A 25,981-nucleotide genomic window follows, 5' to 3' on the forward strand; every position below is an offset into this window, starting at 1 on the left:
TGCATCGCCAATGCGGCTCACCCTCATGTGTATTAAGCCCCCTCACATTTAAAAATGGCTGCAGGACACTTTATCTAAAGCTCATTCAGCGAGGTTTAGATAAATCACTCTTGTGGCCATTTAAAAATGTGCAGGTGCTTAATACACGTGACAGTGAGGTTATGCTGGAGCGTTCTTATTAGACCATGAACAAGCATGTATATAGGCAGCCTAGGAGGTTACTCCACCAGTTATTCTTATTACCATAGCATGTAGGAGCTCTAGTTATAACTTAGATCCAACTGTGTTGTGAGCTGTTCTGTTCCTGCCAAAGCGTCTACACACTTCTCTGTGTCCCATCTCAGTAAAATGTGCATAGGCAACTAGAACTTTGTTCTAAACTAGGAGTCAGCAACGTTTTAGGAGTGGAAGTCCAAATTAACAGAGCTAGGTTTGAAGGCAGGTCACCACTTCTACCTGGATGCCACCATTCCACCAAATTCCACCAAACTGCTGTTTTTGCTCCCCCACACTGCAGTGCTACTGAATTGTCACTGATATCTTGGCTTTGTGGACTGAATACAATGGCTTGCCAAGCCAGATCCAGCCTTTGGGCTGTAAGTTATTACTCTCTACTCTAAGTTGTTAGATCTCTGTGCCTTACAGAGACTTAGCAACAGGGCTGGATTAACCCTTTAGTGGGCCGTAGGCAGACAAACGTGTGGGCCTCTACTTAATATACATATTTATATAAATTCATACATGGACATGGGTAGGCTCAGAGGAGAGTTGGATTGAGCCAGGTGCTGCCTCCAAGCTGGGGCATCCCCTAGCCTGCTAGCCACTCACCCAGGGGACACCACTGCCACAGAGGGAAGGACCAGGCCCCCCGCAGCTCAGGTCCCTAGGCATGTGCCTCGTTTGCCTATGTGTTAATCCGGCCCTGCCTAGCAACTGATCATAATACAATTCTGAGGGTGTATGTCCTAGTAATTTTGCTCCTTGGTTGTGATTTACTCAATTAGTCCATTTGGAGTGCTCTCATGGGAACAGCAGCCATCCAATCTGAGACATAATAGGCAGACTGTTAGAAGGAGCTGAGAGGAAAATGATTCACTGGTAAAAGAGTGTCACCTGGTTTTGTTTACGTTCCTGGACCATTGAGGCACCAGGGAAAAAAGGAGACTCTTCTGAAGCTTGTCAGTGGAGAGAGCCATCTGGGGATATTTATCCTACAAAACTATTATTTTGTTGCCAAAAAACCTGGGTCCAGTACAAGGATGCCTTGTAGTTTTCCAAGTATGTGAATTATGCAGGGCTGCCTTGATAACATGCTTCCAATTTAGAACCAGCTTGAATCACTGATGGCTGTGTTTTAAAAGCACTTACCATAGGGTTAGTTGTCCAAATCTCTTTAACAAGGACTAGATTAACCTGTGAGGTCCTTTCTAGCTTTATTTCCCTATGATTCCATGATTAGACTGGTGCTTAATTGATTAGGAAGAGTTAGCACAGCTTTGACTCTGCAATGCACTTGAGTCCATGTCCCCTGTTATTTTAGTTTTCTTTGCAGTGCTGGTAAAAAGTGGTATAGTGATTCCCCTAATGAGAGTGAAGCCATCATTTTATTCACATGCAGTAGCTGTGAAATTTTCCTCCGAGCTGTCTCCTGCCCACGTGCCTCAACTCTTTTAGTAAAGGAATCATCTGCAGCTATGAATAGGTAGTGCAGTCTCTGTTGCATGCCTGTCCAATCCATGACTTCCTGGCTAAGGCTACTAGCAAGAGGGCCAACAAGTGACAGTAGTGGTAGTGATTTTGTGAGCTGGGCATGGGTCACCAGATGGAAACAGCTTTCAGTTGATGCTGTTTTGGATTGCTGGTGAAAATCTTGGCATCCCATTACCAGTCTTCTGCATAAATTTCCATTCCTCTACACATTCCCATTCTTTATGTTTTCATTTAGCTATTGCGACAATGTACTTTGAACCCTTTTCTCCCACCACAGGACATTAAAACTTCATTTTGATTTCCACAGGAATTACTTGTATCCTCCCCTGGGGTGGTAAAATCTCCTGTGTGGGCTGTTTATGTCCCATGTTATCTTCCAGAAAGGAGCAAAATGCTGTAGATAAAATAGCAATCTCTTCCTTCACTCCTGCATTCCAGTGAATTCTTACTTTTTATTTCAGATGAACTTCCTTTGAGGTCAAAGAAAGTTGTTCCCAATGATACATTTTTTTAATTTGAAACTTGCTTTCAAAATGGGAAGCGACAGAATATCACAGGAGCCTGTCCTTCCATGGGCAGCTGCCATTTTGAAGACCCAGGAGATGTAAATCACTGAGATGAGGCCTAGAAAGCATATGATCATTTAAAGGCTCTTGAGTAATTTGAGGGCTGCCTAGCACTAACTGAGATTAAGAGATTTAGAGTTTGTCTACGTTACAGGTTTTTGCTCATGTACTGCCATTACTGCAGACCCCAGCTTAGATGCACTGCATCACTGCTACATCAGTACAGACAATGCCTTCATCCTTTGCGCTTTACATCAGTTAGGGTTTTGTGACTTTCTGATTCCCAATAGGTGCAGCACCCAGCTGTATTATTTAATTACTGATTTCCTATTAGATTCAGGAGAGCGATTAAGGTAAAATGGAGTTGTGATTGGTGAAAATGCACATATATGGATGTAACAATTGGAACATTTCTACATGAAATGTTTAAGTCAGGGGACACACATATTCCCTGGCTGAAAAGAATAGCATGTGCCAGCCAGGGGTTGCTAGAGCAGGCTGCAGTGACCTGCAGCTCCATTGCCCTGTCCAACTCCCATCATAGGGATGGAAGGTAAAGGGGAGGGAGAGTGAAGAGAGGGGGAGGAGTGCATGAGTGAATCTAGGATTTGGAAAAGAGGGGTGCAGATGGTGTGTTGCATCATTACATAGAACACAACATATATCTGTCTCCAGTTAAAGAGAAACTAGGAGCGTTACTCATATGCTAGGGTGCTAGCACTATATTATTCAATTTAAGATCAAAGCAAAAACAAACCGTAGTAGTAGAATATACAAAGAACTAGAACTCTCGGTTCCAAAATGATATCTTTTATTAGACCAACTGGAAAATGGCAAGAAAACTGTCCTTTTCTGCAAGCTTTCAGGATCAAAGTCCCTTCGTCAGGCTCTGGGAAAAGTGTAGCTGGTACAAGATGGTAAAAAGTTCCCATAGGTAGGAAAGAAACTTCATTTTTGCACACAGGGAGCTGAAGATGGAAGGCTGTCCCTCTGGGCCCATAAGAGTGTCTTTGTAAGCTGTGCTGAGTAGCTCTTTGATGTGTAGATCAAGTAGAATTCCTTCTCTGGAGGTGTCAGATGGCAGGCAGGGAGGCAAAAAAACTTCCTTGTTGTTCTGCAATGAAGTTTAAAATCCAAAATCGGCTAAAATTCGGCTAAAACATGGTAGTGTTGGTCTACTACTATATGGTAGTTCTACTACTACTATATGGTTGGTCTACTACTATATGGTAGTGTTGGTCTACTACCATACAGTAGTAGAATATGCACTCATTTGCTAGATTATACATATGGTTAAAAATAACCCACAACAAACCAGGCAAAAAATAGTCAAAATAGTCAAAAGATATTGGGCCATTCATCCTGTAGTCATTGTAGTTAAATGTACATCTCTTATTCAGATTCATAGAACAAGATCTAGCCTTCTTGAGCATCTTGACAATGCTTCCATTACGTCATTGTCAGCCATGTCTAGCCCTGATTTAATATACCACATCTGAGTTAAAGCTTTTAGCAAAAATGCAGAAGAAAGGATATTTTGAGTAGTGGAACATCATGTTGAGAGCAAATTAAGATGCTCGTGGCTGGCTCATGTTAGGTTTTGGGACCAGGACAGTTCAAGTTGGTCAGGTCATTCACAGGTAAGACTGTAAGTAGGACAAATGATGTCATTCTGGTCCTCAGTTTTGTAATTTTCCATATGATACCCCTTAGGTATAATGGATAGAGTGCAGTGTGCACATTTTGGGGATGAGTGCATAATCCAAAGTGCCGTGTGCACTGGCCCTTTAAAAGGTTTCTGTGAGGGAGGGACTTGGTGTGTGGGGGTGTGGCTGGTGTTCTGTGTGGTGGCGAGGGTACGCTTGTGAGAGAGATTGTATAGGAATGCCTGTAAGGCCTGGTTTGACAGAGAGACAGTGATCGAGGGAACCGAGAGAGAGCGATAGCTCGTGTGAGTGGGTATACATCTCCCATGAAATCTGGGCCCTTTGTGAGGAGCAAGGATCCCTGGAGCAGTCGGAGACCACCCCTCAATACACTCCTATACTCAGTCAGAGGTTGGCTCCCTGACATTTTCCTGTCAGGTGCATAAGGGCTTTGGTAGCGGCCTCACTGAGTAGTTGGTGAGTATTCCCCAGACCTTGGGAAGGGATACTTTTGTGGGCTATCTTTCTGTCATATACCCTTATATATACCAGTGACTGGTAGCAGGATAAGGTAAGCCCTGGCACTGGGTCTGAAGAGGCAGACAGAACCGCCGACGGCAGTGGTCCAATAAATCTCTCTCGTGATTGCTGTCCCTTTGTTCTGGTTCTAGGATTTGTAGGACTTAGGAATACTTAGTGTTGATTGTTACTGGTGTTACTGTTGTCCTTTATATATATTACTAACATAGTAGTGGCTGTTTTGTGTTTCTTTAATACACAGTTTCATTCATGTACCACAAGCCTTCCTCTTAGTGCTTATTAATTAAACTAGTGATAGATACGGACAGGGTCAAGATCCACCTTACCTTTTGGGGAGAAATCTGAGGAGAAGCAGTTGTTTAGGCCAGCTTCAAGATTTGGTTTAAAAGGTGTGATTTCCCCCCAACAATCAAGACTATTAAAAAGGATAGAGGGTTGATAGCACCTATGGAGTGGACAGAGATTAGCAGCAATCAAGGAGATGCTAGTAAGCCATGAAGTCCGTTGACTCTCTTAACACTGTCTGAGTAGAAATGCAGCTGCCCTTCCCACGCAGCTGGTTTTAAACTTTGAATGGAACAGGTATCGAAGGGGAGTGCACCTGCACCACTGCACCCCCGCCCACCCCCATTAACCACTGGAAGAGAGGGAAGCAGGGGCTCCTTGGCCCCCCGCTGGGAATCTGACACTTCACCGCCAATCCAGCAGAGCATTAGATGGAGGAGTTTGGCAGCAGCAGGTGTCCCACATGAAACAGCCTGCAGGTTCCCTGAATGTTGACACAGTAGTTGTAGGAGGAACGATTTGGAGGGTGACACCTGTAAGCTTCCAGGAAGCTCTGTGTGCTTGGGGATTGTACAATAGCATCAAGTGCACAATGCACAACATGGCTACAAGCAGCAGTACTGAATACTGTGCATTTAAATAAAGACTCAAGTTGCTACAGTTCAAATGGAGTCCCTTTATGAAACACCAGGAGTCAGCAGGATTCTGGCTAGGATCAGAGGGGGGGGATAAACCTGACTCTGGGGCTGGCAGGAATGGGGATCCTTGCCCTTGCTTTCTGTCCCTGTCTGTCCACCTGCTCTCCCACCTTGCACAACACTGTCCCTGTACAGGCATGATAAAAAAGTGAAATGCTTCAAAATGGCACATCACTTAAAGAGATATTTTGGAGCGTTTCAGCCACTTTTGGAACATTTCGAGGTACTTGTACATGTGTACAGTTAGCCCTTTGAAATGTTTCAAAGGCATTTTAAATTGTTATGTCTGTTTACATTCAGTAATAATTTCTTTTCTTCTACCTTATGACTGTCTTGCTTTTTAGACTGGAAACTCTACAGGGTAGTGACTGTCTTTTAATATGTATATGTAGAGTACCTAGCACAAAGGAGCACTGATTTTGGCTGGGCCTTCTAGGCTCTTTTACAATACAATTAAATAATACTGCTAATAATATTAATGCATATTGCACAATAATACTGCATGAATTACAAGTTAGAAACTGTCCACAAGATTATTTTCTTCCTCAAGACCACACTTGGGTAACAGTTAAAACCACAAGGGATATCCAATGAAACACAAACCCTGAAGACAGCAATAGAGTGGGGGTGGGAACAAAGAGGATGAAAAAAGAATAAATCCTGAATATGAGACACAAGCTAGATTTCAAAAGCAAATGAAAGGTTCTTAAGTGAAACTGCATGCATTTTGAATTGAAAACAGCTTTAATATTATGAGAAATCTTTGTACCTTCAATTGTAAATATTTATACTGCCAAATTTCCTCAATCAACTGCCAGATAAGATTCCCCAGAGAGATTTTTTATTTATTTATTTGATTTAGGTTTTAGCTAATCTGCCCTTGATTTATCCTGCAGGATCAAATTCTTATATGGCTTTGATGTACAGGTTCCCAGGTGCTGCAGATTAGAGGGCTGAGGGAAGAATGTGGTAAGAGTACATGCACTGACTAGAGCATCCTCTGTTAACATGCAACTGACCGCAGTCACTGGAGTTTGAGCCTGTAGGTTTCTCCATACTGATGAAGGATGCTGTGTTGATAGTCCTTAGAACTAGGCTCCTCTGTTTGTCAACAGAGCTGACTCTGCTGCTGCGTAGGCTTCTTCTGCCCTACCATGGTGTCTCAACACAATTTTGGAGGTAGAGGGCAGTCAATGATCAGTGGAGTACTAGAGAAAGGACTGCTGTATTCTCACCCGCAGGTAGCCTTCCACTTTCTCACTTTCTGCAGCTGTATCAACATTTGCTACATTTCTGATAGCATGTAGCTCTTTTCCAATCTTGCTAAAACAGTCACACCACTTTAAATACCTGTCCCCTTGATTAATTCCCTTCTAGTCTCTGTCTCATTTTCCCAGTCGATGCCTCAATCGATGGGTGTTTTGCCATTGGCATCAGGCTGGATTCTACAGGTTATGCTTGAAAGAGAATCTATATATCCTGTGCTTGGTTCTTCACCTTTTAGAGTTAAGATCTGGGGATGAGATTAATGGTGCCAAATCTCATTAACTTTCAGTGAGACCTGCATATCTAAGTCCCATAAGTGCTTTTGACCAAATGATAATTATGTTTTACCCCTTCCGTCTACCCAATGTCTCTCCTGTCTATTTAGAATGCAAGCTTTTTAGGGCAGGGGCTCTCTACAACATTGTGTTTGGGAAGCGTCTAGTACAACAGTACCCTGCTCTTGGCTGGTCCCTTAGGAACTAAATGCAACTAATAATAAAGTAATTACTAATCTCCAATCATTTCCAGACTATAGAAGGATTCAAGCCAGCAAACTAAGAATGAAGCCCCTTTTATCCTTTGAACTGTCCATCAAGTCTGTTGACAGCAAGTTCTGAAAAACCCAGATCATTTTACTCTATGAAACAATCCCCTTCCGCATTTTCTTGATGCAATTAAAAATGGGTATCAGAAAAACAATTGTATCAGTTTCTCCAGGCACAAACTTATTTGTACAGCCCCTCCAAGTACTGAAGACAAGGCTAGAGGAAAAAATATTTTTCTAGTCTGGCAAAACAATTTTCATAAGAACAGCTGCAATTTGCAAGTATTACATTTGGTCTACTGGTCTGCAGAGGTAAGAATTGGACTCTGTATTTGCTATGATTTCACAGTTCTCTGGGTGGGCTGCCAAAGTAAGCATGTTTTGGATGGAAATCTTTAAAAAAATATAGCTAGGCTTGGAACCAAAGTAAGGTTTCACATCCATCACCTACCCAAGTTGGTTTTTTTTCATCCTTTGCCAGGGTTTGAGGAATACAATCCTCTCACATTAAAAGCAAAGAAGCAAGCATATACTGGACTAAATGATACTTGAGATTTGCTCCCTTGATGGGTTGAGTGAGACTAATGGAATCTGGTTGTATATGAAAGACGACAATGGAAAATGTTGCAAATGTACTTTTCCCTTTACTCCCAAAATGGCTGTTGCCCATTTCTTGATTGATATAATTTGTTTTTGGAGAAATGGATCTTTCAGATACAATGTCTTTAAGAACCCTTTCTATTCCAAGTTACCAAATATTTCATAGCTTTTTAGAGCTGAGATCATGGACTCTCTCCCTCACCTTCTCTCACACAGATGATCTTGTAAAAGATTTTGTGGTTTTCCTGTTCCATGGTTAATGATGAATTTTTAATGAGGGGCAATAATATGCTGCAGATAGAAATAATAAAGATAGACACTGTACAACTGAGTTCTACTTGTTTTTATTTTTAATTTTTAAGGCCTTTGGGTTTTCATTGTATACATGTGGCAGTGTTTGTAAATGTTCAGCCTTTAGTAGCTCAGCTTTGGATAGCCCTTCAGTGCCAGGGTACGTGCTTATAAGATCTTAAATGTTAAAGCGGTACTGGGACCCGATCAGATTTCAGATAAGATATCTTGAAAGAGAAATTGTTGTACTATAGAAGTGCTGTTTAATAGGTGGCACATTTCCCCCTGAATCAACACAATGCTGGGACATTGATTTTGTTGCTGTGCTGGAGGTGAAATCTTTGAACAAATAACAATGAGCATAAACTCATGTGCTTAAAAGCTCATGTTATTCTTTAAGGGCCATATCTCCTGTTGCATGGCCAAGGAAAGTAGAAGGGATACAACTACTAAAAAGATTTTGTGCTGGTGTACCTAATGTGAAGGGAAGTGGAGGGTTGTGAGAATGAAAGTGGAGCAGGGGAATCTGGCTGCTGGGTTTATTGATGATTTTATTTTGGCACTGTCTTGATGCCACTAGGCATGCCTACATGATCCATTAACATGCAGCAATGAACTGCAGAGCTTATTGCTCCATAGTTTATTGCTCCCGGGAAGCTCCCAGGCATACAGTTTACATGTATGCCTGGACTATATCACATTGAGCTGGGTCACAGCAGTCCCAGCAGCCCCAGTAGGGGCCAAGGGAATCAGCCTGCCAGCCTGGTGCTGCTCTGACTGGGATCAATGTGCTGTGGAGGAACTGGCTGGGGTACAAGGATGCTTCAGTACAGGGCTAGCTAGATGGTAGCCCCTGCACTGAAGCAGGCTCATACCCCAGCCATTCGGCTCAACGTCTACATGTGCACGGCTGCACACAAAAAAAGTCCACATCAGGGTAGCACTTGTATTTACAAGTCTCACCCGCTGTAGAGTTTATTAGTTTTGTGTGACCTACATGTTAGGTGCTCATGTGTAGCCACTATGCAGTACACATCAGTTTATCAACTGCTCAGTAAACGTCTCATGTAGACACACCCACTGAGTTTCAGCACGCTGAGGGTGGGCATGTGGGATCTACAAGGCAAATTCTTCTGTAGTATCTAGTGCCATCTAGTGACTTTATAGATCTTAGCTTAGAACAATGAGCAGACATTTTCACCTCAGTACCATTATAAAGCTCTTTATTCCCAGGATGTATCAGCTACAATTTAACAAGTAAAACATAAAAAAGAAAAACCCTTCCCCCACACACCTCTGAATACCTCAAACTTCCTTTAAGACAGGAGGGAAACCTTTGAAACTACCACTAGTCTCAAGATGAAGCAAATTCACAGCTCTCAGCAGTGAGGCTGTGAACAATCTTTCACTTGCCTAGGGGAGATAGCAACTGCAAACCTATGGAATTTCAGCAGGCTGAAAACTGGGAGAAAGGAAGCCACAATGTGACTTCAAAAATACAGGTACCTAGGTAAAGATAAATACTGTGCTCCAAACCTGGTAAAAATCAGCATTTGATTAAAAATCTCCTCTTAAAAAAATAGATGCACCAAACTCCTAGGAAGTGAATTTTACCCTTACTTATTTTCACAGGGTCAAACACTACAGGCTTTTTATGTGCCTGAAGGAAACTTGGCTTTAAGTAGACATTCTGGTTCACCTTGGTCTAGTCTTCCAAATTAGGTTGCCACATTAGGCAACTTAAATGCTTACATTCTAGTGAGGGAAAGGGGAGGTTGGGGTTTGTTAAACAAGCAGCTGGAGCCAGCATGGTCTGTGCTGTACAACAGTCAAATCAGGCTATGACATCTGTCAGTGGAGTTACTAACAGCCCTCTCAGTAGTAAGAGATAAGGTTGAATAGGTGACACTGAGTTCTGGGCAGAGTTTTCATTTCTGAAATGTGGTGGGAGGGCATTGTGGGATGGAGGGATAGTGTCATTCCTGAACTGAACTGTAAATGGGTTAAGTGGTGAGCAAGGCTATGCAAGGAGTGAGAAGGGTGATATGGTGTCTTTTGGCCCAGGAGTAAAATGCTTTACAGATAGGCACCACCATTTTGCATGTTGTTTTGATGAGGGTTAAAAGACTGGATCCTGCTTCCATTACAGTCAAAGGGAGTTCTGGCATTGATTTCAGTGGAAATAAGATCAGACCTAAAATGAGATGCTATGTTACTTGCTCACGGTGTATGTAGTAAGTCAATGAGAGAACTAGGGGGAAAATGTGTATAGAATTCATGGGGAGTTTTGTCATTTACTTTAATGGGAAACAATTACCCAGGATCTGTGACTGAGTCCTGGCTTTGACAAAACAATTAGGCAACTAATGGGGCCCTACATCCAATCAAAACACAAATTTGGGGAAAAACACAAATTTGGGGACTATTCAGTGCATTGCTTCCAACCCCACTATTCATGAAAGGAATTCTAGACTCTGTTGTAGAACAAGGGTGGCAGATGGCAAATCCCAAATGAGGTGGAGGATGAAGCTGTCAAATGCATCAGTCAAGAAGTGCCTTGAACTAAACAACTATAAATGTTGCATCAGAAGATGATTTGGAGAGAGACACTGTAAATCACAAGAAGTTCTTTCAAGGAGCAGCCCATTGTGGAACATGCTTCTTGCAAATGTGCAACACAGGAATTACTTCTAGAAGCAAGCATGGCTGAGCCCCTAAGTAACTGCAAATTCAGAACATCATTCAATTCAACATCATCATTGTAAGGTAGCTGCAAAAAAGGGGCACAGCACTGCAAGAAAAAGGAAATACCTGGGTGGGAAGGCCAGTGCCTCCACTCCAAAATGACAATTCCTGCAAAAAAAGGATGATGATGATGAATGCATTGGGAAGATGTTTGACTTGCACATGGTCAAGCATACTGGCTTTCCAGTCTCTGAATAAGGGAGGCAATTTGTGGCCTACATCTTGTTGTTCACAGTCCAGCTAAGTCCTAGCTTGGGTTAAAGAATCATGTGGCTAAATGGCAACTTTTAGTCTAGCAGTAAAGAGTGGGTCCTGCTGTTGTGTTGGCCAGCACAGTGTGAGCAGTGGCACTGGGCCAACATTGGAGCATGGGCAACTGGTGCCTCCTGAGTACGGGGGGGGCACCTGCGGCTGATTGCCGACTCTGGGGGGTGAGTCCCCCAGCTGCTGATAGCTGACCCCGGAAGTGTTGGTGGCAACACCAAAAGTGCCACCAGCACTTCTCTCGGTGCCCCCACTTCCCGGCCAGTGCCAATCTCGGGGGGGGGGGGGGGGGGGACACTGACTGGTGCTTCTCTCAGTGCCCCCACTCCCCGGCCAGCAAGGGCCAATCTCGGGGGGGCACATGCCCCCTCCTCACCTTCATTCCCCTTCTATGCATCACTATTCACTGGAGAGTGAGCATGTAGATACAAACAACCTGTGTGGCTCTTGACCAAGGCCATCCAACCATGTGCCACAACTAGCTGCTATTGGAAGGACAGATTAGCTGTAATTTATATAGCCATGACAGGGTGAGTAGCTAGTCAGCATCACAAGACTCTAGGCCCAGATCAGAGGTAACTAACTTGGCCCTGGGCATGCAGGGTTGTAAGGAGTACCAAAAGGCAGGTGCAGCAGGGCAGCAGGCTGAAAGGTAAAATCCAGAGTAAACAAATGCAGGATAACGTACATGGCAAGAGAAGTCTGGCATACACTGTTGGGCTCAAACTGCACTCTCACAGGAGCATGTCAAGGCCATGTTGCTGACTATATGGTGTGGTGACTGGAGAACACATAGAGGCTAAAAGATCTTTAGCAATATGAGGATGGGAAACCATTAAGTTCAGTGCCATACCTATTATAGCTGGTACTTTCAAAGGAACCTGAGGGGAATGAGTGACCATATCCTATTATTCATTGAGAGGAAGGTGCTGAGGCCCCTGAGGTTCATTTGAAATTTCAAACTCGGTGTACTCCTTCACTTTGAATACTGGCTTTCTTTCAGATCACCTCTAGGAACAATGACATACCAGAAATAGAGAAGGGAAACAGTTGTGTCACAAAGGTTGGTGAAAGGGGGTTAGATGTTTTGGAAGGAACAGATTAGTGTTTAAGACTATTTACAGCAGCTTGGCCTAGTAAAATGCGTAGGAGATGCATCATTTCTATATAGGATAAATTATTTCTATCTAAGAGAACTTTTACAATCTTTTCTCCTATGCCTGAAGAAGAGTGCTTGTGCCCAAAAGCTTGCAATTAAAGATTTTTCTTTTCCAAAAATCGAGTTGGTCTAATAAAAGATATTACCTCTAACACAAGTTCTGATTACTTTAGGAAATGCTGAGTATTCCAGAGCAGTGTTTCTCAAGCAATGACCTGCTGCAGTCCACAAGGCTGTCCCACAAGGTAATTAGAACATCATGGGGCACTAAAACCTCTATTCTAGTCTAAAATAGAAGTATGCTTTCCCACTTCCTGTGCAACCTCAGCCTACTGGGACCAAGTACTCCTTTTGTCTCCTTGTCAGCCTCTTGACACATGATCCGATAAATTATGCAGGCTCCTCCTCAATATAGCTCTTTCCTCTGATAGTAAATAGTAACTGTGAGAGGGTGACACATTTTTTTTAACTCTGAAACTGGGTCACCAGCCTGTCAAAACTGAGACACTGAAACAGAGGACAAATGCTTTTTCCCACAACACATGGACAAATGGATGCTTTGATTATATTAAAAGACTACCTCTTCACCATGGATAAATTTTTTCATACAAAGTACCCTTCCGCTGCAATGATGTTTAGATTAACAGTCTACTAAGAGTCAAAGATGTGAAAATGGCATCTATAATTACATTAGCTAAAATAAATAATAACGGGCTAGCATAGGTTATGAATTAAGGCAAACAGCTGAAGCCAGGAAGAAATAGCCCTATGTATTATTGCACAATTGCAGTCAGATAGATTATGGAAATTTGTTTCTTTTTTTAGTATTTTGACACTGTTAGAGATTTGTGGGATGGGGCCAACATGGTTCTATTGCAGCTTGTTAATGCTCATGCACCCAGGAGGAAGGGGAAGCTGGGCTCCATCTCCACAGAATTGTGATAAAACCCATGAAAATAATTTGTAAGTGCAGACTAGAAAAAAAAAATTGTGGAAATATAGCATAGGGGACCTGAGAAGTTATTTTGCTTATCAGGGACTACTCTTATCCATGGACCTTCTCCATTGATCATTGCTGCTTCTCAGGACCACCTAGATGCAGAGCTATTCTACTGACCTCTCTACTGTGATGACCAGCACTAATACAGTCTTTATGCTGGTAACTTGGGAATATGGTGGTCTTGTTGACAATGAGTGTTTCATTCTAGCTCATTCACCCCTCCTCCCTGCTCCCAAAGATATGCAGTATAGTGTCAAGTCTACAGAACTAATGCTGAAGAGTGACTGCCAGGCTTGGGATTCCTGAGGTGAGGATAGCCAAGTCAGCAATACTCTCATAATGAAAATCATGGAAGTAGTTCCCTCAGTCCTTCACAGCTCTTCTCCCTTCCCAACATGGGGACAGGATAGAAGAGAGGAGATTAGAAGGACAGATCAGCAAGTAAAGCATGTCTGAAGGTATCTAGCAGTGATGGAAAACCCTGCTTGCCAAAATCCTGTGAAGAATCCTTTGAGAGGAGGCTCTCCATCACCAGCCACCTGAAGGGGTTTTCTCTCTCACTTTCCCACCAAGTCAGCCTCAGCAGGACTGTCATATTGCTGTTCGGAGATGCACTGGAACATTATCTCTCATTGTTAGGTCAGACACAGAGTTATAGATCACATTTTCCTTCTGTACAAATATGGTATAGGGCTCCAGCTCCAGATCATGATCGTCCTAGTAAATCAAAGACAAAAGACCATAAGCATGAGGACTGCATTTGATTTTTAGAAGTTCTGGACTCTTTGAACAGAACAACATATTTCCTACCATAAATTTAAGAGAGTAAATGCGGCATGGTGCTTCAACTCTTTAAGAATTAAATTATGAGTGATCACCATTGGCTATTACTCTGCTAGCAATACAAATGAAACCAACAAGATGCAGTATAGTCTACTGTGTAGGGAATGGGACCAAGGCTTAAGACAAGTCTATTCTTGGTTTTGGGTGAACCTGAGATGTTCTTTCACCTGCAGCTCTTGGCTTTCTCTAACCTTTTCATCTTGGCCTTTTTTAGACTGTAAGATCTTTGAGGAAGGGGCTGCTTCTCATGTGGTCTTTATAGACCACTTGACACACTGGGGCCCTGATTGCAGCTGGTTCCTTGAGGTTGTAATGTAGGTTTTGTGATATGTCAGGGCAAATGTTTGTGCTTTGCCTAGCACTTATATCAATGCAACATCACTTCTTGCTAGTAACAAACAAGAGACTTGCTACAACAGATGCACCTTTTCAGAAGTTTAGAATAAATCATGCTTTTTAACCTGATGAGATCAGGTTGATTCTACTACCTCTCTTAGGTACTGTTATGGCCCCACTACCCTAACAGTGGAACATCACACAGGGTAGGTAGCCTCACAACATTACTGTGAGGAAGAGAAATGCTACTATTCACTCTTTAAAATGGGGAACCAGATACTGGGATTCTAAGTGATACTAAGCAGCAGAGCAAGGAACTTCTCCCTCCCCTTCCTAGCTAGCCTGGTTTGACCACAACAGTTAGCTAGGATCTTGGGTCTGATTAGTAATTTACACAGAGGCCTTTCAAGGCTGCTCTGGCTATAAAGGGGCCTTAACGAGTATATAAATTACTGTTTAGGAAACAGTACTGAAATTCCTTTTTCAAGCTTTAACATTAAGTTTGTTACATGTCATTACCAGAACAGATGGACCATTTCAGAAGTTGTGATACATGCTGACACATCACAACCCCTTAAAAAATACCTGTTTCTTACTTACAGCAAAAAAAAAAAAAGAACTTTGAAAACCACAGCTTTCATTGCCTGGTTGTCCAAGTGCTGCATGTACAGACCATGCTGCCATACAGCAGTGTATACAGTTGTTGTCAGCACAGCTCACAGGAGGAGAGAGAGACTTGAAAGAGTCCTTTCCTTTGGATGCTGAGGATGCTAGTCTGAGTCCTGAATGGGAATGCACTATCAGTGCTTTTTGTGCATGTGATTCATGATAATGATAACTTCTGGGTTATCTGCAACCACGTCTAGTGATAAGTTTGTGGTATGCCACTGCAGATACCAGTGAGAGCCATAATCTGGTTTCCTCTCCATAAAAGAAACTTTCCAGAAGTGCTTTCAAAGCAGGTCTCCCATTTGGTGACATCTTGATGGGTGTCACTGTCCTTACCTGAACATTTTCTGTGGGAGCAGTTTCAGGAGTTTTGGTTTTCTGACAAATCCTGTGGGAGGACAAAGGGGAGAAAACAGACTGTTATGGTACTACATCTTCCACATTAGGTAAGCTTCTGAACTCAGCCATCTTAAGTCAGAGGGGCCTTGACTTCTTAGAAAGTCTGCCCACTAACAAACGCCTTCCTTAAGTCCTCTAATGAGGGTAAAGATCTTCTCCCAGATCCGCCACTAGGCAGCTCTTGACTGCAGTTCTGGGGCCTTCCTACACATTAATTTCAGGTGGTTCCTGGAGCTCTTACTGCCTGGATTCTCTAAACATTAACACCTGAAACTAGTTTCAGGAACACTTTAGGTGGCTTAAAGTTATACCACTCCATGGTAGGTTTACCTTTGATCCAAGGTACCTAGCTTGTGTTCCATTAATGTGTAGCCCCTCCCCACAGATGAGCTGCCCAAGTTGCAATCTTCCAGCATCTCAGGATGCAGAGTCCTCTCCTCCACCCTCCTGTTCTATGTGGACAAATTCTCCATCCCTGAACTGCACTGCCAGGAAAGAGGGGAGGAGAGGGAAGGGGAGGAATGGGGAGGGAAGGGGAGGAGGGGGAGGGGGTTCTGGAACCAAGACAACTCCCCCTCCCACCCCTGGAGATTGACCTTCCCACCCTCAGGGGTTCAACCCTGTGCAAGCAGTCTACAGAGCACATGTAGCAGCCAGGTAACATGACATGGATGGGTCTAGGATAGGAGGCTGGGGTGGGGGTGAACAAAGAAGGGGGCCAAATCAGGCCCCCATGAGCTGGGGCTTCCTTACCTGGGAAAGGAACAGTAGGGCCCCACAAAAGCACCTTCCCTCACCACTCCTAGACACCTCAAAAAGTACAGCCACCACCCCCCACACCCTAATCCCAAATCTCAATTTATTAAAACGTGAGACTCTTTCATTTACTTCCTCTTTATTTCTTTTTCCGTTCTTTTTTTTTTTTTTAACTTATTTTTATTTTATCCTTCAGGGGCTGGATTCCTTCATTTCACCGCCCCTCCCCCCCCATTTCCTTTTCACCTCCCATTTCATTACCCACTCCCATCCCATTAACTCTCCACCTCCCAGCTTCATGTTCCTGCCCCCCTCCCAGGCCATCTTGCACACCCTCACCTAGAGGAGGGATAGAGCCTACCCTGGCTCACCAGTCCTGAGTGGCAATTCACAGCTGTAACTCCTAGTCAAGCCCCTGCTCTCCAGTCCTGTAGTGGCAAGTCAGAACTGTGAAGGTGGGGGACAGTCAGAGAAGGTTTTAAGCCTTAAGATGTGACTGTTCCAAAATTGCTAGCACTAGCACCAATCAACATTTGAGCAGCTCAAATGGCAATGTGTAACAATGCCCCTGGTATCATAGCTGTCTAGTTGTGCACCCTCTGCTCAAGGCTTGGGAGCTCTAAGAACAAGTAGAAAGCAGAGTGGTGGAGTTGAGGCTCTCTGGAAAGGTAAGTATTATGCTCTGAATCAAATATTCTCTCCCTGAATTAAGCCCCCTCAGAAGAAGGAGGAGGACATGAAGTGAAGTAGTAGGAGCATGGAGTGGGTTAGAGAAAGGAGATGACTGAAGTATTCTCTCCTGGTACACGTGGAGCCCTGTCCTGAATTTCCTATGCTGTGCTTTGTGCAGTCTTACACTAGCACTGCCTCCCTCTGAGTCATTTCATCCCATCCTGGTGGATCTGAAGCCCAGCGCCACCTTGGGGGGTTCTTTAAACAGCAAAGCAACAAAAATTTTGTAGTTTTACTCTCTTTATGATATGCCAGGGGAGTCATGCTTAGTCCTCTGTAGCTGGGAGACAACTACTAACTACCTAGATAAATTGATCCCCATCCTCCCCAAAAGGTGGCCACAAGGAGCAGACTGACAGACACTGTAGTATTCAAAGAACAACTTATCTTTCTTCATTGTCCATTTTGGCAGTAAAATTCTACAGGTAGGCCATAATGGCTGTGTCTACATGAGTGGTGGACTGCGTAGTTGCTTAACTGACAGTACTATGCAGAGCTGTCCCCGCAGTTATTTTTAGAAGCTATTGTGCAGTAGCAATGAGTTACCCAAACTAGCTTTGCATTTACTAGTTCAAGTACCACTAGCAGTATACTTACAGCAGCACATTTTTCAGCATTGGCTACAAATAAGGACCTACACAAGGCGTGATTGTGCAGATTTTGTGCAAACTGCAAAATCAGAGGATCTCTGTGAAATCCGTGAGAAAAAAAATGCTTACTAAAAATAAAATTCTGGCTCCCTTGACAGACATCCCTCTCAGCCAATCAGTGATGAGGGGTGGGGCCCTATAGCAGAGAGCCCCCTCCACCAATCAGTCATGGGGGGCAGGGCCACCAGGGCCCCATAGCCAATCAGAGATGTGGGGTGGTGCCAGCCACAATAAGTCCTCAAAAATGGCAGCTGGCCATGTGATCTGCTCCTGAAATCAGCCTGGTGCCTCCTTGAGTTGGGTAGACCCCTAGCTATAAAGCATACCTTAGAAGTAGGGCAGATTAGCCTAGGTAGAACTCCATGATGCCGCAGCTCTACTGCTCCTGGTACTTGATTTAATTAAAAACGGATCATAACTACCATGTAGCTTTACTGTGAATTGTTTTGCCTTTCTCTGCTGCACCATGCCACATGCTCCTCATCAGAGATGTTTGCATAGCATTGATATGATCCCACATACCACTTTAAACTTTCTCTCAGTTCTAGGCAAATTAATTTGTTAACACTATATCATACATACCTGCTATGATGCAGCTTATAGCAGTAAATGAAAGCCAAAAGAAACAGGATGCCTATCATGAGACCAGCAAGGGAAGCAACACAGGGAACCAATATATAAACTTTTTCTGAAGAGAGAGAGAGTGCATGTCAGTATTTCAGGTCATTTCTGCTACTATGTCCATCTGAAGACCATAAACTGTTTGAAATATTAAAAAATAATATAATAAAAAAATATTATCAATGCTCAGCAAAAGCCAAAACTGAGACAAAGAGATTATGGACCTTGTTTAAACTCATGAGTAAACCCTCTGACAGAGCTAGAAATCTCCTCGTGGCCTATCACGCCCTTTAACTGCTAGGCTGTGTTCCAGTCATTGTCAAGGGCTCTGTATATCTCATCACCAGGGATCTGGGTTTTATGTTCACCACAGAAAAACATGGTAAAACCTGGATTTTCTCATTTTAAGGAGAAAAATGTGGGAAACAGCAGATTTGCACTTGCAGGCTGGCAGAGTTCCAGCCTGCAAGGGGCTGGAGGGAGCAGGGGGCTCCATGTACATGCACATATGTACACAAGCACGTGGCATCCAGGAAGCATGACAGCAGGGCCCTGCAGGTAAGTCTGGGGGGGGGACTGAGGTCCCCATAGGGACAAGGAGTTGGACGAGGCTGGGGCTGGGGCTGGGGCTGCTGCTCAGCCGGGGTGGTGCATGGGGCTTGGGGCCTGGGGCTGGAATGTATGAGAGCAGGACAGAGCCACGGGCGGCTCATCCAGAGGGCAGTGGGGGGCTAGCTTCCTGCCGCTGCATGCAATCCTGTGGAGGGCATGGGGGGCATGTGCCCCCCAGATTTGTGTGTGTGGCAAGGGCGGATGCAGGCTGGTAGTTGTGGGCTTGGGGCTCCCCACCCTGCTACCCTCCCCTCGGACCCTCCATGGCCCAGCGGGCAGGACCTGGTGTGGCAGGGCAGAGCAGGGCAGGGCAGAGAGGCTCAGTGCCACTACCAGAAACCCCGCGCCATCATGGTGAAGCATCCCCTGCCTGCCTGGCAGCATCGGGGCATACAACCCTGCGGTGCCACCCCCACTGATCCTGGGTGGGCAGAGGGCATCTGACCATGGTGGTGCGGGGCTCCTGGTGGCAGCACTGAGCCTCCCTGCCCTGCTCTGCCTTGCTGCACTGGGTCTCACCCGCTGAGCTATGGAAGCCCTGGAGGGGGAGCAGCAGGGTGGGTAGCCCCGAGCCCACAGCTGCCAGCTCACATCCACCGCCCTATCCTGCACAGGCTCTAGCAGTGCCACCCATGTGGGAGGGAGTGCAGGACTCTGCACTCCATTTCACTGCAGTAGCTGCTGCTTCCCATGGGTGGCAGCCAAGGTTCTGGTGCTGCTGTGGGGGGGCAGGGGGATGCAGACCTGGGTTCCTGGCACCATAGCTCTGGCAGCTGAGGGCGCCCTTCGGCAGGACTGGGGAGGCAGGGGGCTGTGGGTGGGGAGTGAGGGGCACCAGCAGGGCCCAGGGGGCTGTGCTTGGGGAGTGAGGGGCAACAGGAGGGCTGGTGGGGCTGGGGGTCAGGAGTGAGGGGCACTGGCAGGGCCAGAAGGCTGCGGGTTGGCAGTGAGGGCCACCAGCAGGGCTGAGGGGGCTGTAGGTGGGGAGTGAGGGGCATCAGTGGGGTGGGGGGCTGAGGTTTGGGACTGAGGGGCAATGGCAGGGGCAGGGCACCAGCATATCAGGGCTGCTCAGCACCACAAAGCACTGTGGGGGAACAGTTGCAGCTGGACCTGCATCTTGGTGAGTGAAGGGGGCAGGAGGAGCTCTGATTTTTCATGATAAAAAACCCAAAACCAAATGCCAAAATGTATAGGTATTTAGAATTTTATTATAGTGATTGAGGAACTGGTAGGTTTACGAATTGCTTTAAAATTGTAAATATATCAATAAAACATTGTGTTCAACTGATACCTATATATATAGCGGTGTTTCATTTTAATCATAGAAAAATGCAGATTTGCGTGGGGAGGGGGGTGGGGGGAAATGTTAATCAGGAAATTTATGATTTTTAAACAGAGAAAACCAGGATCCTCTGTCATCATTCAACCTATGGCAGATAGCTCTTCAAGGCAAAAACACAATGCAGTTGCTATCTCCTCACAACTGAGGAAATGAGGGTGTTCACTCATTATCTCAAGGCTGGACACTTGAGTGGATGCTGCTTTCGTGCTTTTTCAACTGTTCCTCCAGTAGGGCATGTATACTGGTATCCCAACAAATTTCTATTCTGTTCCTCTTCAGCTGAGTATTATAAAATCCAAGCAGGTGACAGCTGTGACTTAGGTCCCATACATGCATTCCCAGCATAGCTCTGACCAAAAGGGACTGTCTCTTGTGGGGCATTAAGGTGGTTTTGTCTTCATTTCACACATCACCTTATAGCCACCAGGCTGTACTGGCTTGTGGCCACTATCTAGATGGGCCACAGTAATTGGTGATAGAACTGTGAAAGTCTCCATAGCCAAGTAACCATCCCCTGCCTGGCCCTGGCCCTCAGGTTGGACACCCCTATACAATGGGGACAGGAAGAAGTACCATATCAGTCTAGCATTTTATAGAGGATTTCTGTAGCTTTAACAGATGTCCCTTTCCAGACAGTTTATGTGGCTCATTGAAATTGTCAGTTCAGCCTCAAGGTCCCTGCTGCAGTTTGAGCAGTATCACTGTTGCTTCCCTGGTCAGAGATGCATGTGGGTTTATTCATTATGAGTGCAGCCTGAACAGAATAAAAGTGGTACTCACCATTACCTGAGTGGCAGCCTATGGACAGGCTCTGGTTTCCCGTTGGATGAGAGACAGAGCAGGTTACTTGACTGTCTGCAGTGGCGTTAGCTATGTGTGTGCTGAGAACAGTCACTGTCCCATCGGGGTGAGATTCATCCTTAGTGCTGTGACAGACTTCTGGGACCCACGAGATTTGTGCAGCTGGTTTCCCTGCAGCTGCTTTGCACACCACATTGCCACTTCCGTCACAATTCACGGTGACCTTGGGAGGGACTGCAAGGCAGGAAAAAGGGAAAAGATTTGAAATGGGTTTGCTGTGTTAAGATGGTGCCTTCCTCACTTCTACCCAAGCACCTTACAAATTAATGGGGATGGGAGTGAAGGTAGAACTGGCAATCAAGGATCTTTTCACCACATGCCCTCTGGTATCAAGCTGGAACAAAACAACCAAAAGAACCTTCATCCACACCAGGACTAGAGGCTGTTGAGGCCAACATGTGAACACCAACAAGAGAAAGGCTAAGAACTAGTCAGCCAAGGTGCTCCTGAGGGCCTTTTCCTTAAATTGCTTTGATTGACCAAGTATCCAGTTCCACCCCAGAAGCTGAATGGACAGGACCATAAGCTCATCTGTCCATTATCTAGGTCCGAGTCTCCTTCCTTTAGGGCAGTGAGACATGGTTTTTGTGTCTGGCTCTGCCACTGACGTGTTGCATAAGCTTGATCAAATCACCTCCTCTTTGTGCCCAGTTCCTCACTTTGTATCACGCAAGTAATAATACTGTCTTCCTGAAGTAATTTGAGATCTATGGATGAAAACTTTTACACAGCGTTAGGTGCAGCTGTTTGTTGTTTAGAAGTCTGTGTAAACTAAGGGATGTCTTAGGAGTGTGGGACTGTCTGAATTCATCATCATAAGTTTTTAAGTGAGATAAATTTGGTAAATTATAGCACTCTTGAAAGCGGGCGGTTGATTGTGATTCAATATAGTGTTAGCTAATGCTATAAAAGTTTTCACCCATTCAGACAGTTCTTCCAGAGAAGCTCTGTCCAGTAACACTTCCTGCTCTTCCAGTTCTGGGCTTTTCCTGGCAAAAAATGGCTTCCTATCCCAAAATTACGCATCAATTCTGTGAGGCAGATATCTACTCAGCAAGAAGAGATCACCAGGCTCATTTAATGTGCAACTCCTGGTAGTGACCTCAGGTCTACAGAGGGAAAAGACTAATCTGTTTATGATTTCAACATTTACTCTGAAATTTAGAGGCATAGCAAGGCAGAGGCACCCAGGACTGTGGCAGTATATGGGGCAGCAGTGGCACAGCCAGCTAGCAATTGCAGTGACTGCTATTTATGTTCCTCACAAGTGGGAAGCTAGGGCTACTGCCCTGATTGCCTCACCCATGCTCCGAGTTACACTACTGCTGTCTGCAGGAATTAATGTGTTTAATTGGGCATCCAGCCAGAACTGGTGCCTTTAAAAAAAATGGCATCTAGGAAAAGAACTGCGTGGTCAGCACAACATACATCTCCTACCCTTGGTGGATTTTTCACTTCATTGTCTCTTCCTTTATGGATCTAGCAATCTAATTGCTACCTGTAAAGTCATGCCTGCTGTGAATGGAGGATGTTGGTTACTAAGATTGTTGCTCTGGCACCTTTCCTTAGTTGGCCAGAAGTCCCCTCTAACAAATGGACAGGGATGGGTCTTTACAACCAATAGAAAACTTGTTCAAGCCTGTCCCTTCCAGTCACACAGCCAAAGAGTGAGGTTTCAGAGGGCAAGGGGCAACAGAAGGGAAAGGGAGCTGGAGAGAAGGAAAGGAGAGGGGGTAATCACAGGAATTAGAGATCAAATTGTAACTGGGATTATCCCAGCCTGATATTCTTTCTGTACAGGAATCTCCTAGCTTGTGATCTCATCCTCAAATGGGGAGAGGAGCTCGGTGTGTCTGGCCTGGGTCTGATCATTTAGCTCACTGAAGAATAATACAAGGTGTTTCCTACCTAACACAGTCAGATGGTAGCATCGGTCGAAGTTCCCATCACTGCTTACGATTTCACAGATGTAAAAGCCCTCGTCAGTGAGTTCCACTGATGAAAGCTGAAGGGTAAAATTCTGCTCTGGTTCAGGCTTCCAGTCCAGTCTCTCACTGCAGGTTGTTCTGACCACCGTGTGTGTATCTTCCCTGTAGGCCAGGCTGCAGTCAGCTCCCTTCTGTGGTCGTATCTTCCAAGTTACTGTTACTAGACTCTCCCATGAAGGGCTAGGACAGGTCAGCAGAACCCAGCTACCGGCAGACCTGCTGATGTTTTCTGGAGAAGGCACAGGGAGAGGAAGATACTTGAGAAGTCACCTAGGAAGTCATTCCAAGCCTTAGAACAATGATGTGTAATGCACTGCACTATTTTATTCAGACCTTATTTCTTCAGAGCCATTCCTTATATTCATAGCTTCCATCACAGACTGCTAATTTAATGTGTCTGTGCCCCCAGTCTGTAGGATTATCCCCTGCTCCATACAATCTTCTCCCTACTGCAGCTACAGTTCCAAGTTTCAGAAGGTGAACCCTAGTGGGAAGTGGAGCCTGGCTGACCCTCAGGGCACAGCTGTGCTGGAGGAGCTCCTGGCATAACTTTTTATTTTCTTCTGGCTTTGGCAGCAATTGTGATGAAAAATGGTGCTGAGGAGAGCACAGCCTTAGCCATGTGCTGTTCTAGACTGCAGCCGTTTCTAGCTATTTGCTGCTACTGTGCCGTCCACAGCAGGAGTTTAGGCTTAATAGCTGGAAGCTCAGCAGTATCAGAGAGGCTTGTGGGTGGTACACACCCTGGTCAACAGTTCATAATATTACCAGCATGAATATGGCATTATATGGTTTATTTTTGTTGTAGTTATGCTGGTAGAAGCCCAAGTGTAGACAGAATTCCTCAAACAGTTGCGCCAGTGGTTTCACTATGACAACAGCCAATTCCTTTAGTACCCTTGGGTGAAGATCATTGGAGCCCACCAACTTAAATATGTCCAACCCCTCCAAGTGCCCCATTTATAACATTGTTTCCTATGGGAAAATTAGTTTCGAGTTACAACATTTCAGCTTAAGATGTGGTTTTCAGGAACCAATTGTGTCGGAAGTCCGAGGGCTGCCTGTATTTTATCTTTTGTTTTCAGAATGTCTGTACCCACCAGCACCTGCATTTCCAGTGTCAGAAATTTTTGCCCTTTTTCTTAAGCTGCTACATTTCTGGCTATACAAATACTGCTGTAGAAATGGAAGGGTTTGTTTAGTTCTGTACATTTTCTCTAGCCAAAGACAGTATAAAAATTGGAGTGACTATTTTGGATTCTGATGATGTCATCAGCAAGGAAATGAGAGAGGAAGAATGCTTCAAGATGGTTTCTTAGCTTTAGTCCTGTAAAAATGTAGGACACAGAGCTGCTTTCCTTCACTTACCAGAGTCGAGAATGTCAGTCAATGTCATCCATTCCACTGGCCTCATCTAAAAATGTCTAAGCAAATCTATGCAGTGAGTGGGTGAATTTGACCAGAGGGCAGAACATGACATGGCAATAGCAATATTGGGTACATTAATAGTGCACAGTATCTCAACACATACATGTAGCATCAGCTTTCTGAGTTGTTGGACCCTCCTCTCCTGAGCTGTTCTCCTGTGACAGAGGACAGTTTCCCCAGTGTAACGTGCGGCTTTCTTCATAAGTGGAAATCAAAAAGGGGAGAAGAGAAGTTATGCTTTCTGCTATACCATTCCATCAGCTACTGTCACGAAGAGTCAGGAATGAGTCAGGCACCAGTCACTTTAGGTGAGTCAGGCACAAGCTCAGTCAGCTTAAAATCTCCTGAGTCATGCTCATCAAGTCATTTTTTAGCTTTACAGGAAAGCTGTAGCATGACTCAGAATTCCCCTTGATCCTATTTGAATGAAGAGTTTATTGCCTGGGGAGAATTGTTTTTGAGAAGGCAGAGCAGATGAGAGGCATCAAACAGAGAAGACACATACTGTAGGAGTGGCAATGTTGGCCAGACTCCAATTCCAATTCTTCCCTTCCTGTCCCAAGTTCTTCTATAGCGTTATGGGCTGCAGTTAGAGAGTTGGTAATTTTACCAAAAGGTGCTTGCACATCTATGCTGTGTGGAGAGATTTTTTTGCATAAGAAGTCTGTGAATTGCATAGGAACCTTCAGGATGGATGATGTTCTTGAAACAAAAATAACTATAATGCATCTCTTTCCTGTTTGGCACTCTTGAATTTCCTTCTGCTTTGGGAGTGCTCAGATCTGTGCTGGTTTTGGCTTAGGCCCATCACTGGGCCAGATCCCTGCTATTTGCTAAGGTCACTTTCTGCTGCAAGGTCATTAAAACAGCTCTAAAGAAGGGGACTGAAGGATCCCACCAGGCTGTTAGCAACTCTTGTATGCCATGAAGCAGAAGAAATTCTGCTCCTGAGGGAACTGGGCTTATTTAGTCTGGAAAAGAGAGGGAATTTAATAGTAGCCTTCAACTACCAGAAAGGTTGTTACAAAGAGGATGGAGCTACTCTGTTCTCACTGGTGGCAGATAACAGGATAAGGAGCAATGATCTCAGGTTGCAGGAAGGTAACTTTAGATTAGATATGAGGAAAAACTTTCTCACCAGGAGGGTAAAAAAGCATTGGAAGCATTAGGTTATCCAGGGAGATGGTGGAATCTCCATCCTTGCAGGTTTTTAAGACCCAGCTAGACAAAGCCTTGGCTGAGATGATATAGCTGGGGATGGTCCTGCTTTGAGCAGGTGGTTGGACTACGTGACTTCCTGAGGTCCCTTCCAACCATAATTTTCTATGATTTTATGATTCCTTAAATATTTGTATCTTTCTGTCTGGGACAGGGTTCAGAAATGGCCAGTCTCTCATGCAGCCACTTCTCTAAAACTTGGGCTTCAT

The 25,981-nt window shown here is 44.7% G+C and overlaps 1 protein-coding gene and 1 long non-coding RNA gene across 3 annotated transcripts in view; one reads left to right on the forward strand and one right to left on the reverse strand.

Moving 5' to 3' along the window:
• The window catches only part of LOC132243317 (uncharacterized), a 90,008-nt gene that overhangs the window by 24,339 nt on the left and 39,688 nt on the right, over positions 1 to 25,981 (forward strand). The window lies entirely within an intron of this gene.
• The window catches only part of CD200R1 (CD200 receptor 1), a 31,494-nt gene continuing 14,865 nt past the window's right edge, over positions 9,353 to 25,981 (reverse strand). Inside the window, exons 2-6 of the mRNA XM_019476464.2 lie at positions 23,047 to 23,355; positions 21,058 to 21,312; positions 18,282 to 18,387; positions 15,499 to 15,550; positions 9,353 to 14,031 (exon numbers count right to left, since the gene is read on the reverse strand). Coding sequence (XP_019332009.1) covers positions 13,906 to 14,031; positions 15,499 to 15,550; positions 18,282 to 18,387; positions 21,058 to 21,312; positions 23,047 to 23,355 — 848 coding nt within the window. The 3' untranslated portion in view covers positions 9,353 to 13,905. The remainder of the gene's footprint in view (positions 14,032 to 15,498; positions 15,551 to 18,281; positions 18,388 to 21,057; positions 21,313 to 23,046; positions 23,356 to 25,981) is intronic.

This window comes from Alligator mississippiensis, chromosome 1, assembly GCF_030867095.1.
Source record: "Alligator mississippiensis isolate rAllMis1 chromosome 1, rAllMis1, whole genome shotgun sequence".
In the NCBI taxonomy this organism is placed as follows: Eukaryota; Metazoa; Chordata; order Crocodylia; family Alligatoridae; genus Alligator; species Alligator mississippiensis.